Here is a 16512-nt window from a genome sequence, read left to right as displayed (position 1 = left end):
ACCAAGCCAAGGACGCGACCGTTCAAGACTACCGGTCGACCCCCACGGCGCTACGGCTGGAGGACGTGACGTTCGACGCGGCCAACACCACCCTCCTCTGTGACATCTCCACCGGTCAACCGCGCCCCCTGGTGCCTACTTCCTGGCGGCGCCGAGTTTTCGACACCATCCACGGCCTTTCCCACCCGGGAGTGAAGGCCTCGACCAAGCTGGTGAACGTCAAGTTTGTTTGGCCTGGGCTCCGTAAGGATGTTAGAGCCTGGGCCGGCTCGTGTGTGGCGTGCCAACGCGCCAAGGTGCACCGCCATACCAAGGCCCCTTTGGCGCCGTTTGTGGTTCCAGAGAGGCGGTTTGACCACGTCAATGTTGACCTGGTGGGTCCCCTGCCCCCCTCTCGTGGTTATACGTTCCTCCTCACTATTGTGGACAGGGCCACCAGGTGGCCAGAGGCTATTCCCTTGTCCTCCACGACGGCAGCAGAGGTAGCACGGGCGTTCATCGGCTGCTGGGTGGCCCGTTTCGGCACGCCGGGTGACATCACGAGCGACCGGGGCTCCCAGTTTACCTCGGAGCTCTGGACGGCGGTCGCTGAGCACCTGGGGATGAAGATCCACCGCACTACGGCGTACAACCCGCAGAGCAACGGACTTTGTGAGCGGTTCCATCGGGACATGAAAGCCGCTCTGCGGGCAAGCCTCACTGGCTGCGACTAGATGGACCGGCTCCCGTGGGTCATGCTCGGCCTGCGTTCGGCCCCGAAGGAAGACCTCCAGACCTCCTCCGCTGAGCTGGTGTATGGCCAGCCCCTGCGAGTTCCGGGGGAGTTTCTTCCGGATGCTACGGCTCCCTGGTCGGCCGCCTCTCACCTCAGTGCGTCCCGGAGCGCTGCCGGTGCCTTCGCTCCCGTTCCGATGTCTCAACACTGCCTCCCCCGGTCCTACATCCCCAAGGATCTGCCATCGGCGAGGTACGTCTTCATTAGGCACAACAGCCATCGGTCCCCGCTGCAGCCCCCATACGACGGGCCCTTCCGCGTCCTGGAGGCGGGGGATAAGAACTTTGTGGTGGACATGGGGGGCAGGCCGGAGCGGGTCACTATAGACCGTCTCAAGCCTGCTCACTTGGACATTGGGGAGCCAATGCAGTTGGCCCTACCCCCGCGGCGGGGACGCCCTCCTAGGTCGGCCCCGGCACCTGCCTCTGTTCCTGCTTCGGCCCCGCCTATGGCCCGGGTTTCGGCCCCATCTGTTTCCCCTCCTGTGAAGCGCAGCCGTTATGGCCGCAGGGTCCGCCCCCCGACTCGTCACCTGTTTTCCCCGTGACTTTGCACTATGTCATTGACTGTTCTGTTGTAGAGTCTATTTTTATGTTCATGACTTGCGCTTTTGTGGTTTTGCATTGTTTTGTGTAGGTGAATTCTGGGGGGGCCTGTGTGGTGACCCACATCTATATAACTAGAGACATTCACCTAAGAGGTCAGATAATGCACTTCCGCTTCCGGTACACAGTTCAGTGTCGTTGTCGAACGTATGACATGCAAAGTTGGAGCTAGTAAACTACCTCGACTACGTCTACTCTCACGTCTCCTGTTTCGTTGTTTTCTAACTCCACAACGTCCTGTTTTGGTTTCTCATAAGGTTATAAAGGGGACGTTAATGAGACTTTCCTAGGACGTTTATTTTCTTTTGTGCACTCACAAATTTCAATATATTAATAATATAATGGTATAACTATATTAACAATATGTGTGTGCGCGCGTGTTGTAGGTTTAAAGATTGCATGCAATAAGGAAGTGAACTCTGTCCTCTCCTTTCCCTGGTTACGTTTCCTGGAACAGGAGGCTGGAGGGGTAATGTAACACACACATAACGCAATACAGTCTGAGTAGAATTCTGATCGCTGTCACACAGGTAAACTGCAGTCATTTCACTGTGGATCTTGTTAACGTAGCAGTGTTGTGTCCTTTAAAGTGGGAGTGCAGGAAACGTTTGATTCTCGCGCTGTTGTTCCCTGGCTGGTGAGTTTTAAACCTCCGAGGATTGCTGGGACATTTTTCACTATCTTCATGACAGTTCATTAAACTACATATCTTATATCTATCTATCTATCTAGAAAAAAAGGAGAGAGAGAGAAAAGGCCAGTGTCCTGGCTTCCATCGTTTGACTATCATGAAGCTGGAAGACAAGATTCAGGTGTTGAAGTTCTGTTCTGCAGTTTTCAGCACCATCTTCTTGGTGAGCGGACGCACGGCTGTCTTCTGTTCATGTGATGGACCGCGTGGACACTTCAAACCCAATTCACCCGAGTTACTATGAAGAATTTATGTAAAATTATTTTAGTTTATGTCTATCACATGTGATACAGAAAATTGCTAACCCCACATAATCAACCTTCTGAACATCGCTCGAGTTTCTCCAGTAAGAGGAAGGATGTAATGGGTTTTGTGTCTTGGCAACCCATATCTTAATAATAATCATCTCTACGTTCAGGTGATGGAGGACAGTGCGCTCTCCATTTTTACCAAAACGCTTCTGCAAGCACATCATCTCTGCTTAAATGTAAAACTTTGGACTTGTTTGCACTATAGGTACTTTACTGATTGTTCTTACTTTGTCATCACCCCCCCCCCAAAAAAAACAAACTTGAGGGCGTCCGGGTGGAGCAGCTGTCTAGTCCGTTGCCTACCAACATGGGGATCTCGGTTCCCCGTGTTTCCTCCGGCCTGGTCGGGTGACCGTGTCTGCGGGTGGGAAGCCGGATGTACGTATGTGCCCTGGTCGCTGCACTAGCGCCTCCTCTGGTCGGTCGGGGCGCCTGTTCAGGGGGGAGGGGGAACTCGGTGGAATAGCGTGATCCTCCCACGTGCTATGTCCCCCTGGCGAAACTCCTCACTGTCAGGTGAAAAGAAGCGGCTGGCGACTCCACATGTATCAGAGGAGGCATGTGGTAGTTTGCAGCCCTCCCCGGATCAGCAGAGGGGGTGGAGTAGCGATCGGGGCAGCTCGGAAGAGTGGGGTAATTGGCTAAATACAATTGGGGAGTAAAACGGGGGGGGGGGACTTTAGGAGGCAGATGGCGGAAGGTTAGAGCCATCCTATTCATTTTGAACATGTCTAAATAACTATGGTATCTAGTGCCCAACTTTTGTCAGTAGAGGTCAGTTTTATTGCTGTTTTATTTTTTTGTAACCTCTGGCGGATCAGAACCAACTGTGTGTTAACGTCTCCCAACAGATCCTGGGGGTGAGCATCTTCAGCTGTGCTCTATGGATCCTCTTTGACAAAGGAACTTTTCTCAGCGTTTTCGATTCTGGTATTCAACATATTATAAAACCTAAAATGCTCAGGGCGTCCCCCGGTGGACACTTTGATACAAAGCTCCTTCAAGGGCCACAGAGAACACATTTTAGTTCGATTTGGTTAATTTGTACAATAGCACAAAGCAACATTTTGCTACAAGAGCCGAAAGCTATTTTGGTTTTATTGTATCTAAATATATATGTGTTTATTTGTTTGTTTATTTGTTGATTTAATTGCTTATTTATCTGCTTATTTGCAAAAGCAGAAAATGTCTGTAAAATGTATGTGCCCGTGTGCATGTCTGTATTGGTGTGTATGCATTTGTCCATGTGTATATTTACGTGTGTGTGTGTGTGTGTGTGTGTGTGTGTAGAGGAGCTGAAGATGGTGGCAGGCGGTCTGTTTGTTGTGGGCCTGCTCGTTGTTGTTGCCAGTGTGGTGGGTTGGATCGGATCTCACCTAGAGATGAGAGTCTTCCTGCTGCTGGTGAGTCCAAGAGCTGACGCAACACTCGTCTGTCAGTAGAGAAGGATAGAAGAGAGAGAACGAGTTGAACGGCATGGTCGGCTTTAAACACACCTGGGAGCAGGTGGGTCAGGTGAGCGGCATAGGCCCTGATGAGGCGCTTCGCTCAGCTGGGAGAAGAGAGTGAACAGGAAGTCACTCCTGTTCACAGGAGTTCTAGTCACAGATGCGAGGGTCTAAGGACAGGATGTTGTGTTGCTGTAAAGCCCCTTGAGGCAAATTCATAGCTGCCCTGACTTACTCCTTGCTAATCCACCGCACTTCCTGATTCACTATCCCCACATCATCCAACCCTCTCTCTCTCTCTCTCTCATTTTCTTCATTCATCAGCCCATCAAAGCACTCCTTCCACCTTCTCAACACACTCTCCTCGCTTGTCAGCACATTTCCATCGCTATCCTTGATCGCCCTAACTTGCTGCACATCCTTCGCAGCTCGGTCCCTCTGTCTAGCCAATCGGTACAAGTCCTTTTCTCCTTCCTTAGTGTGTAACCTCTCATACAACTCACCATTTACCTTTTCCTTTGCCTTCGCCACTTCTCTCTTCACTTTATGCCACATCTTCTTGTACTCCTGTCTACTTTCTTCATCTCTGACTATCCCACTTCTTCTTTGCACTTTGCTCTACTTCCTCATTCCACCACCAAGTCTCCTTGTCTTCCTTCCTCTGTCCAGATGACACACCAGGTACCTTCCTAGCTGTCTCCCTCACTATTTCTGCACTGGTTGCCCAGCCATCTGGCAACTCTTCACTACCACCCAGTGCCTGTCTTAACTCCTACCTGAACTCCACACAGCAGTCTTCCTTCTTCAACTACCACCATTTGATCCTTGGCTCTGTCTTCACTCTCTTCCTCTTCTTGGTCTCCAAAGTCATCCTACAGACCATCATCCGATGCTGCCTAGCTACGCTCTCCCCTGTCACCAACTTGCAGTCTCCAATCCCTTTCAGATTTCGCCTCCTGCATAAGATATAGTCCACCTGTGTGCACTTCCTCCACTCTTATACGTCACCTTGTGTTTCTCCTCTTGTTGAAATATGTATTCATCACAGCCATTTCCATCCTTTTCACAAAATCCACCACCACCTGTCCTTCCACATTTCTCCTTGACGCTGAATGCCATACCTGCCCATCAACTCCTCATCCCCTCTGTTCCCTCCACCAATCAGCACTCTCTCCTCCTTGGGTACCCTCTCCACTATTTCATCCAACTTACTCCAGAATTCTTCTTTCTCTTCCATCTCACACCCAACTTGCAGGGCATATGCGCCGATAGCATTCATCATCATACCTTCGATTTCCAGTTTCATACTCATCACTCTGTCCAACATTTTCTTTAACACACTCTTGACATACACTCACTGGCCACTTTATTAGGTACACTTTGCTAGTACCGGGTTGGACCCCCTTTTGCCTTCAGAACTGCCTTAATCCTTCGTGGCATAGATTCAACAAGGTACTGGAAACATTCCTCAGAGAGTTTGGTCCATATTGACATGATAGCATCACGCAGTTGCTGCAGATTTGTCGCACATCCATGATGCGAATCTCCCGGTCCACCACATCCCAAAGGTGCTCTATTGGATTGAGATCTGGTGACTGTGGAGGCCATTTGAGTACAGTGAACTCATTGTCATGTTCAAGAAACCAGTCTGAGATGATTCGAGCTTTATGGCATGGCGCGTTATCCTGCTGGAAGTAGCCATTAGAAGATGGGAACACTGTGGTCATAAAGGGATGGATATGGTCAGCAACAATACTCAGGTAGGCTGTGGCATTGACACGATGCTCAATTGGTACTAAGGGGCCCAAAGTGTGCCAAGAAACTATCCCCCACACCATTACACCACCACCACCAGCCTGAACCGTTGATACAAGGCAGGATGGATCCATGCTTTCATGTTGTTGACGCCAAATTCTGACCCTACCATCCGAATGTCGCAGCAGAAATCGAGACTCATCAGACCAGGCAACGTTTTTCCAATCTTCTATTGTCTAATTTTGGTGAGCCTGTGCGAATTGTAGCCTCAGTTTCCTGTTCTTAGCTGACAGGAGTGGCACCCGGTGTGGTCTTCTGCTGCTGTAGCCCATCTGCCTCAAGGTTCGACGTGTTGTGCGTTCAGAGATGCTCTTCTGCATACCTCGGTTGTAATGAGTGGTTATTTGAGTTACTGTTGCCTTTCTATCAGCTCGAACCAGTCTGGCCATTCTCCTCTGACCTCTGGCATCAACAAGGCATTTTCACCCACAGAACTGCCGCTCACTGGATATTTTCTCTTTTTCGGACCATTCTCTGTAAACCCTAGAGATGGTTGTGCGTGAAAATCCCAGCAGATCAGCAGTTTCTGAAATACTCAGACCAGCCCGTCTGGCACCAACAACCATGCCACGTTCAAAGTCACTTAAATCACCTTTCTTCCCCATTCTGATGCTCGGTTTGAACTGCAGCAGATCGTCTTGACCATGTCTACATGCCTAAATGCATTGAGTTGCTGCCATGTGATTGGCTGATTAGAAATTTGCGTTAACGAGCAGTTGGACAGATGTGCTTAATAAAGTGGCCGGTGAGTATACTCCTCCTTCAGAATCACCCCCTACCCCATTTCTCCTCCCATCCGCACCATGGTAGAAGAGTTTGAACCCACCTCTGCTGCTCCTGGCCTTACTCCCCTTCCACCTGGTCTCTTACACACACAGTATACCTACCTTCCTTCTCTCCATCATATCAGCCAGCTCTCTCCCTTTACCAGTCATAGTGCCAACATTCAAAGTTATGACTCTCACCTCCACACACTTCTACCTTTCCTCCTCTCTCACTGCCTCTTGACATGCCTTCCCCCTCTCCTTCTTGTTTGCTCAAAAGTGGCCGCAGGCGCGTTGTTTTGGCCACTGAATTTCTCCGTGGTCACATTCCAACTCGGAACATAGCCTTTCAATAGGAATTTTCAGATTTTGATATCAGTATCACTTTAAGTGAAAATAAGTTGTTTTAGTGTTGTGTAGACCTTTGACTGATTTTCACTCAAGTTAAAGGTCTCACTGTTAGTTCAGTAAGAGTCCAGTCAGAGTTATTTTTTTCTTGACCCCCCCCCCCTTTTTCTCCCCAATTGTATTTAGCCAATTACCCCACTCTTCCGAGCTGTCCCAATCACTGCTCCACCCCCTCTGCTTAGCCGGGAAGGGCTGCAGACTACCACATGCCTCCTCTGATACGCCTGGAGTCGCCAGCCGCTTCTTTTCACCTGACAGTGAGGAGTTTCGCCAGGGGGACATAGGGTGTGGGAGGATCATGCTATTCCCCCCAGTTCCCCCTCCCCCCTGAACAGGTTCCCCAACCAACCAGAGGAGGCGCTATTGCAGCGACCAGGACACATACCCCCATCTGGCTTCCCACCCACAGACACGACCAATTGTGTCTGTAGAGACACCTGACCAAGCCAGAGGTAACACGGGGATTCGAACCGGTGATCCCGATATTATTATTAGGCAACAGAATAGACTGCCACACCACCCGGATGCCCCAAGTCCGAGTTTTTGCATATATGTTTTTATTTGAAGATTTGCATATTTTCTCATTTTTTTCCCAAATAAGAATACATTACAAAGACGTGATCCTAAATATTTCTGCAGGATTCTTGTCGGGGCCAAAGTTTGGAGTCGGTTCCTTCAAGCTCTTAAATGACTGATCATATTTTCCTCGCTGTTCATTGTTAATTGCCAGTTATAAACAGTATAGTATTTAGGACTGATTATGAAACCTCATTAGCAAAGTGAAATCTGGGGCTTCTCACCTGTCTCCATCATTAAATCACCATCTGACACATCCTTGATTTTTTTGTGGTTAGTTTTATCTTACGGGACTCTTCATCTGTCAGCTCCATCGTTATGTTAAGACACGTCAAACATGTCACAGGACAGGACATGATGTCAGGTTTCATACAAGAATGTAGGAAGAGCAGACTGATGATGATTTTTTTTCAAAGATACCTGGGTTTTGTTCTTCCCCAGTATGTGGCCTTCCTCATCATCCTCATCCTTGGACAACTGTTCATCACACTGATTCTGCTTGTTAACAGAGACAAGGTGCGTGCAGAGGGCAAAATAATTTTCTATCACTAAATGCCACATGTTCACTTTCAAAATAATTGGTTAGCTAAAATTCCCAAGTCATTATGTCAAAATATAGCTGAATACGTCTTTGAATGCTGACCTTGACATCAAGGTGGCCTGGTGAGGAGGAACTTTCCCCTTCAGCCAGAGGACACGAATCAAACATCCACCCGGCTGAAGTGCCTTTGAGCTAGGAACTTAAGCCTCCTGGAGTGGGTTAGTTTTTCAGGGGGAAATCTACCCCACAATGCATTTTTAATCCTATTTCTGGTGTGTAGATAAAAGGAAGCCTTGATGAAGCCGTGGACCTCATCATCAAAAACTACGGAAACGGCAACGAGGAAGAAAGAGCGGACAGACTGCTGGATAAAGTTCAGCACTCTGTGAGTAACTGACGCCTTGAACTGGAAGTTATGGAGGACACCTAGCAAACAAAAGGTTGTTGGTTCCATCCACAGTAGTCATGGACTGTGCCACAGTGCTCCTGAGCCAGGACTGTTAAGTGACTTTAAAGGACCGGTGTTTTTCCATGCTCATTTAAAGGAAATGGCAGATAATTTACTTTATTCCTGACTATTTTCCCAAGCTTACCGTAGTGTGTTAGACATTTTAATGCCATTTTCCTTCTTTCCAGACAGCCAGTGTTCTCCAATCATTACGGTACAGTATGAAAATCAACTTGCAGAATCAAAGTTAATGTTATTATTGCAGTTAATGAAGTTGAAAGTGTGGACTGCTTTGAGAAGTTTTCCGGTGCTTTCAACCACATTATTCTGCAGCAACAGTGTAACTTTGACAAAAAAAAAAAAAAGGCGTTCGCTGCTATGAATTTCCTTTCTCAAACAAGTTTCAAGTCTCTGCGAGTTGATTTCCATACCATACTGAAATGGATGGAAGTCAGTGGCTGTCTGGAAGGAAGGAAAAACACATTCAAACATATAAAGCAGTACAGTATGCTTTGGAAAATAGAAGTAATGTAAAGTATATGTGATTTGTAGTAAACAAATTAGTAACATACAAAAACACCGGTAAGGCTCTTGGAATGGCAGTGCTGTAACCATGGTGATGTAAGATGTGTTTGAGGTAGAGTATTGTTACCATGGAGATACTGATCATGTTGACAGGCGGAGTGCTGTGGCAGGAGGGATCCAGTTGATTGGCTGACAAACTCCCTTATCCAGAGTATGAATCTGACCAGTCAGGTGGTACTTCCTTGTTCCTGCTTCAATGATTCCCGGTGTCCAGTCCTTGCCGACTACAACAACTCACTGTTTGGAACAGGGAACTTCTCCTACACAGAGGTTACACAAGCGCGCACACACACACACACACACACACACACACTGAACCATGAGATTATGAGATGCTGTGTTCATGGGGGCTATGGCCACAAAAGTTGATGAAATTTTCTTTGATAATAGAGATATTTCATCTAAAATGTCAATAGTGGGAAATATTGCAAAAATCAGAAATATTTTGTCTTTTAAGGATATCGAAATATTAATTCACACTTTTATTTTCTCCCATCTAGATTACTGTAACTACCTCTACTCTTGCCTCAACCAACCTATTCTAAATCGTCTACAGTTGGTTCAGAATGCAGCTGCTTGACTACTAACTAGAACTAGCCATAGGTCCCATATTACCCCTATTTTTGCGTCCCTCCATTGGCTTCCCGTGAAATTTAGAATAATCTATAACATCTTATTGATTATATTTAAAGTACTGCATGATCTTGCTCCCTATTACTTTTTTGATCTTCTCATTCCTCATTCCACTTTCTGACCACTCCAATCCTCAAACCTCGGTCTTTTGTCCATCCCCCACTCCATCTGCAAAATAAAAGGTGACCGCACCTTTGCAGTTTTAGTCCCAAGCCTTTGGAATAATTTTCCCCAATCCATTAGATTTGCTGAATCTTTGGACTATTTTAAGCAGCTTCGAAAAATCCATCTTTTCAGGCAAGCCTTTTTATAGATCCCCATCCCTGCTTTCACTTTTGGTTCATTTTTAGCTTGGTCTGTTACTCCCTATGTCATGTTTTATATTCATTCAACTTATTTTAAGTATTTATTCATATTTTGTGTATTGAGTGTGAAGCATTTCGCAACTATGTGTTTTTAAAAGTGCTATATAAATATAAATAAATTTTACTTACTTTACTTACCACTTCGTCCCAGTAATGAGCTGAGCAGCAGTATTTTGTACCAACTGCAGGTGTTGGAGGGAGCCCTTGCTGATACCAGAATAAAGTGCATTACAATAGTCAAGCCGAGAGTAGATAAAAGTAGGTACAACTTTTTGCAGATCGGCAATTGATAAAAATGACCTAATTTTGGAGATTAGCTTGAGCTGGAGAAAGCGTGACTGAAAAACATGTTTGATCTGATTATCAAAACCAAGGTTAGCATCGAATATTACCCCAAGATTCCTAGCAACCTGCTTAAGGCTACCTGACAGACCACCAAGATTAGTAACAAAAGGGCTGGTGGAATTTTCATTAATGAACACAGTGACCCCAGATTTATCATCATTAAATTTGAGAAAATTTTCAGACATCCAGGATTTAATGTCGGAACGGCAAGTTGTGAGATTTGCTAGGGTGCAAGGATCTGTGGGTTTTAGTGGCATGTATAACTGAGTGTTGTCGGCATAAAAACGGTAAAGCACATCATGATTTTGAATGAACTGGCCAAGGGGCAGTATGTATATAGAAAAGAGAAGGGAGCTAAGAACTGAGCCTTGAGGGACACCACAACTCAACTGAGCCATCGAGGAGGTAGAGTTACCAAGAAAAACAGAAAATGTTCTGTTGGTGAGGTAAGAGTGTAATAAGCTAAGAGCCGAGCCTTTGATGCCAGCCCAAGTCTCTAAGCAATGTAAGAGGATGTTGTGATCGACTGTGTCAAACACAGCACTTAGGTCTAAAAGAACTAAAATTGAGTAGTCACTTCTGTCTGCAGTCAGCAGTAGGTCATTAGTGATCTTAACTAGAGCTGTCTTGGTACTATGAAGTGCTCTAAAACCACAGCAGAAACTGTTAAAAACACTATTAGTGTTCATAAAAGAAATCAGCTGAGAAGAAATTACTCTCTCCAGAACCTTAGATAGAAAACACAATTCAGAGATTGGTCTGTAGTTACTTAGGGACAGGAGATCTAAATTAGGTTTCTTCAGCAATGGGTGAAAAATGGCATGTTTAAAACTGTCTGGAAAAGAACCAGAGGCAAGAGAATTATTAAGAATTTGTAGAATAATGGGGCTAATAATAATAATAATAGTAAAGGGAGAGAGCTGACTGATATGATGGAAAGAACAAAGGTAGGTATACTGTGTGTGCAAGAGACCAGGTGGAAGGGGAGTAAGACCAGGAGCATAGGAGGTGGCTTCAAACTCTTCTACCATGGTGCGGATGGGAGGAGAAATGGGGTAGGGGTAATTTTGAAGGAAGAGTACGTCAAGAGTGTGCTGGTGAAGAGTGTCGGACAGAGTGATGAGTATGAAGCTGGAAATCGAGGGTGTATTGATGAATGTTATCAGTGCATATGCCCTGTAAGTTGGGTGTGAGATGGAAGAGAAAGGAGAATTCTGGAGTGAGTTGGATGATGTGGTGGAGAGGGTACCCAAGGAGGAGAGAGTGGTGATTGGAGTGGACTTCAATGAGCATGTTGGTGAAGGGAACAGAGGTGATGAGGAGGTGATGGGTAGGTATGGCGTCAAGGAGAGAAATGTGGGAGGACAGATGGTGATGGATTATGCAAAAAGGATGGAAATGGCTGTGGTGAATACATATTTCAAGAAGAGGGGGGAACACAGGGTGATGTATAAGAGTGGAGGAAAGTGTGCACAGGTGGACTATATCTTATGTAGAAGGCACAATCTAAAAGGGATTGGAGACTGCAAGGTGGTGACAGAGGAGAACATGGCTAGGCAGCATCGGATGGTGGTCTGTAGGATGACTTTGGAGACCAAGAAGAGGAAGAGAGTGAAGGCAGAGCCAAGGATCAAATGGTGGAAGTTGAAGAAGGAAGACTGCTGTGTGGCCCTGTGATGGCCTGGTGGCCTGTCCAGGGTGTCTCCCCACCTGCTCCCCAATGACTGCTGGAATAGGCTCCAGCATCCCCGTGACCCTGAGAACAGGATAAGCGGTTCAGCTAATGGATGGATGGATGGATGGACTGTTGTGTGGAGTTCAGGCAGGAGTTAAGACAGGCACCGGGTGGTAGTGAAGAGTTGCCGGATGGCTGGGCAAGCACTGCAGAAATAGTGAGGGAGACAGCTAGGAAGGTACTTGGTGTGTCATCAGGACATAGGAAGGAAGACAATGAGACTTGGTGGTGGAATGAGGAAGTACAGCAAAGTATACAGAGGAAGATGTTGATAAAGAAGTGGGATAGTCAGAGAGATGAAGAAAGTAGACAGGGGTACAAGGAGATGCAGCATAAAAGGAGGAGAGGGGTGGCAAAGGAAAAGGAAAAGGTGAGTTGTATGAGAGGTTGGACACTAAGGAAGGAGAAAAGGACTTGTACCAATTGGCTAGACAGAGGGACCAAGCTGAGAAGGATGTGCAGCAAGTTAGGGCTATCAAGGATAGAGATGGAAATGTGCTGACAAGTGAAGAGAGTGTGTTGAGAAGGTGGAAGACGTACTTTGAGGGGCTGATGAATGAAGAAAATGAGAGAGAGAGAGAGAGAGAGAGAGAGAGAGAGAGAGAGAGAGAGAGAGAGAGAGAGAGAGAGAGAGAGAGAGAGAGAGAGAAGGTTGGATGATGTGGGGATAGTGAATCAGGGTGTGCGGTGGATTAGCAAGGAGAAAGTGAGGGCAGTTATGAAGAGGATGAAGAGTGGAAAGGCAGTTGGTCCTGATGACATACCTGTGGAGGCATGGAGGTGTTTAGGAGAGATGGCAGTGAGGTTTTTAACTACCTTGTTTAACACAATCTTAGAAAGTGAGAGGATGCCTGAGGAGTGGAAAAGAAATATACTGGTAAGGATTTTCAAGAATAAGGGTGATGTGCAGAGCTGTAGCAACAACAGAGGTATAAAGTTGATGAGCCACAGCATGAAGATATGGGAAAGAGTAATAGAAGCTAGGTTAAGAGGAGAGGTGACGATCAGCGAACAACAGTATGGTTTCATGCCACGAAAGAGCACTACAGGTGCAATGTTTGCTTTGAGAATGTTGATTGAGAAGAATAGAGGAGTTACATTGTGTCTTTGTGTATTTGTGCCTCCTCTGATCGGTCGGGGAGCCTGTTCGGGGGGGAGAGGAACTGGGGGGAATAGCATGATCTTCCCACGGGCTATGTCCCTCTGGCGAAACTCTTCACTGTCAGGTGAAAAGAAGCGGCTGGCAACACCACATGTATCGGAGGAGGCATGTGGTAGTCTGCAGCCCTCCCTGGATTGACAGAAGGATTGCAGCAGCGAGACTGGGGAGGCCCGGAAGAGTGGAGTAATTGGCCGGATACAATTGGGGGGGGAAAGGGGGGGGGTTCTCAGCTGTTTGGCCATTTTGCCCGCAGTGGTTTGCTGTTTTGGAGACCAGGACTACAACACTCATCTTCAGTTGTTTTTCTTCTCATCCAATTTTATCTGGTCTTCTCATCCCAAGTGAGAGTTACTCAACTGTCTGTTGATACAGGGCTGTGAGAAGAAGCTCAGGGATTGGCTGGAGGAAAACACATTCACAATTGTGGGCATGGTCATGGGCCTAGTCCTCATCCAGGTACGTTCAACCCCAGACACCACAAACCACTCAGAGAACTCCCGTCAATGCCGCAGGGATATCGGGCCTAAACCAGAGAAGTACTTTCAAAGTAATATGTAATCTACCTGAAAATAGAGCAAAGCAGCTGCACGTTCTGCCTTTTTCACACAAACAAGACTAAATAAATTTGGAGGAGTTTTATGGATTGAATGTATTTACATTTACTCATTTATCAGTTGCTTATATCCATACTATACTATATGCTATACTATATGAAATAGTAGTACATTTGGTATATTTTAATTATATCGTAGCCAAAAGTACATGTCATGTAGAGTACATTTAGTGTAAGTGTGTCTTAGATCATCAAGAGGCAGTGCATAGGAGAATGAAAATACAAAGTAGATTGACGCTGACACAAGCCAGAAAACAGGCAAATTAAACTGTCAAGTACAGGTAATACAAAATGCTCAGTAGTAATGGTGCTTAAGTAAGTACAGTTGCAATAATAACGGGAACAGCCGGCACCAACTGAAATTCATAGCAAAGATTCACCAGAGGGTGGCACAGTGGTAAGCGCGGTCACCTCACAGCAAGAAGGTCCTGGGTTCGAGCCCAGGAGTAGTCCAACCTTGGGGGTCGTCCCGGGTCGTCCTCTGTGTGGAGTTTGCATGTTCTGCCCATGTCTGCGTGAGTTTCCTCCGGGGGCTCCGGTTTCCTCCCACAGTCCAAAGACATGTAGGTCAGGCGAATTGGCTGTACTACATTGCCCCTAGGTATGAATGTGTGTGTGTATGTGTGTCGACCCTGTGTGATGGCCTGGCGGCCTGTCCAGGGTGTCTCCCTGCCTGCCGCCCAATGACTGCTGGGATAGGCTCCAGCATCCCCACAACCCTGAGAGTAGGATAAGTGGTTCAGACAATGGATGGATGGAGACTCACCAGAGGCCACTGATGTTCTGGAGAAAGTTGTAGTACAGGTAGGATGGTTAAATAATTCCTGAATACTATGCAAACTATCTCTCCCTCTCTGTCTTCTCATTTCTATCTCCTCCTATTTTCTGTCTTTTCTGCCTCTCTAATACAAAGTTAGAAAATAGAATTAGATAACTTACTTCTCTTTCTAGGTGGTGCAGTTTGTCCTGGCGGTGAACCTGTACCAGAATTTAGGATGGAGAGCCAGACTGAAGAGAACTGCTGGTTTGATAGCGGCTGTCAACACTGACCCAGCGTCAGAATCGGCCTCAGATGGGTTCCACATGGGCGACGGGGAGCAGAACCTGGGCTTCATAGAACCAGAAGATGGCTTTAGAGCAGAAGGCCTTGGCCACCCAGACCAATTCCATGATAACCAGAACCGCTATCACCCAAAAAATAAGTTTGGATTGTAGAGAGGGTGTAGAGAGGTTGGGAGTTTGAAGGATGTGTTGTTTTGGGTTTTTTTTAACCCCAGGCTTCATTAAAACAATTTCGGAGGTCATTTTAAGTCATACTGACAAAAATGTCACTCCATATTGAGACACTTAACACTTTACTGAATCCTCTGGCCGGGCTTTAACATAGACCATGGGACAAACTCTTCAAAAAACCATGAGATATATATATATATATATATATATATACACACAACACACACACACACGCTATATGTACAAAAGTATTAGGTCACCTGGCCGTTACACCTAAAGGAGCTTTTATGACATCCCATTCTAAATCCATAGGCATTAATATGGAGTTGGTCCCCCCTTTGCAGCTTTAACAGCTTCCACTCTTCTGGAAAGGCTTTCCACAAGATTTTGGAGTGTGTCTGTGGGAATTTTTGCCCATTCATCCAGAAGAGCATTTGTGAGGTCAGGCACCGATGTTGGACGAGAAGACCTGGCTCGCAGTCTCCGTTCTAGTTCATCCCAAAGGTGTCCGATGGGGTTGAGGTCAGGGCTCTGTGCGGGCCAGTCAAGTTCTTCCACACCAAACTCACCCAACCATGTCCTAATGGACCTTGCTTTGTGCACTGGGACAGTCATACTGGAACAGAAAAGGGCCCTCCCCAAACTGCTCCCACAAAGTTGGAAGCATAAAATTGTCCAAAAGTCTTGGTATGCTGAAGCATTAAGATTTCCCTTCACTGGAACCAAGGGGCCTAGCCCAACCCCTGAAAAACGACCCCATACCATTATCCCTCCTCCACCAAACTTTACAGTTGGCACAATACAGTCAGGCAGGTAACGTTTTCCTGGCATCCGCCAAACCCAGACTCGTCCATCAGACTGCCAGAAAGAGAAGCGTGATTTGTCACTCCACAGAACAGGTTTCCGCTGCTCCAGAGTCCAGTGGCAGCGTGCTTTACACCACTCCATTCAACGCTTGGCATTGTGCTTGGTGATGTAAGGCTTGCATGCAGCTGCTTGGCCATGGAAACCCATTCCATGAAGCTCCCGGGGCACAGTTTTTGTGCTGATGTTGATGCCAGAGGAAGTTTGGAGTTCTGCAGTTATTGAATCAACAGAGCGTTGGCAACTTTTACGCACTATGCGCCTCAGCACTCGTTGACCCCGCTGTGCGACTTTACGTGGTCTGCCACTTCATGGCTGACTTGCTGTTGTTCCTAAACACTTCCACTTTTCAATAATACCACTTACAGTTGACCGTGGAATATCTAGCAGGGAAGAAATTTCACGAACTGACTTATTGCAAAGGTGGCATCCTATGACAGTACCACGCTTGAATTCACTGAGCTCTTCAGAACGACCCGTTCTTTCAGAGATGTTTGTAAATGCAGACTGCATGGCTAGCTGCTTGATTTTATACACCTGTGGCAATGGGTCTGAATTAAACAACTGAATTCAATGATTAAGAGGTGTGTCCCAA

General features: G+C 46.6%; 1 protein-coding gene across 1 annotated transcript; it reads left to right on the top strand.

Annotated features, from left to right (window-relative positions):
* The first annotated feature begins 1892 nt into the window (after positions 1-1892).
* Positions 1893-15203, top strand: si:ch73-139j3.4 (tetraspanin-19). Its single transcript, XM_056287104.1, has 9 exons — positions 1893-2017; positions 2113-2234; positions 3234-3312; positions 3673-3785; positions 7835-7909; positions 8215-8319; positions 9061-9237; positions 13580-13663; positions 14772-15203. Exons 2-9 carry the CDS (start codon positions 2169-2171, stop codon positions 15033-15035), a joined length of 963 nt encoding a protein of 320 aa, XP_056143079.1. The 5' UTR covers positions 1893-2017; positions 2113-2168; the 3' UTR covers positions 15036-15203.
* Positions 15204-16512: the final 1309 nt, after the last annotated feature.

This window comes from Lampris incognitus, chromosome 9, assembly GCF_029633865.1.
Source record: "Lampris incognitus isolate fLamInc1 chromosome 9, fLamInc1.hap2, whole genome shotgun sequence".
Classification (NCBI taxonomy): domain Eukaryota; kingdom Metazoa; phylum Chordata; class Actinopteri; order Lampriformes; family Lampridae; genus Lampris; species Lampris incognitus.
The sequence above is the reverse complement of the archived record's forward strand: the minus strand, read 5'-3'. Positions and strand labels throughout refer to the sequence as shown.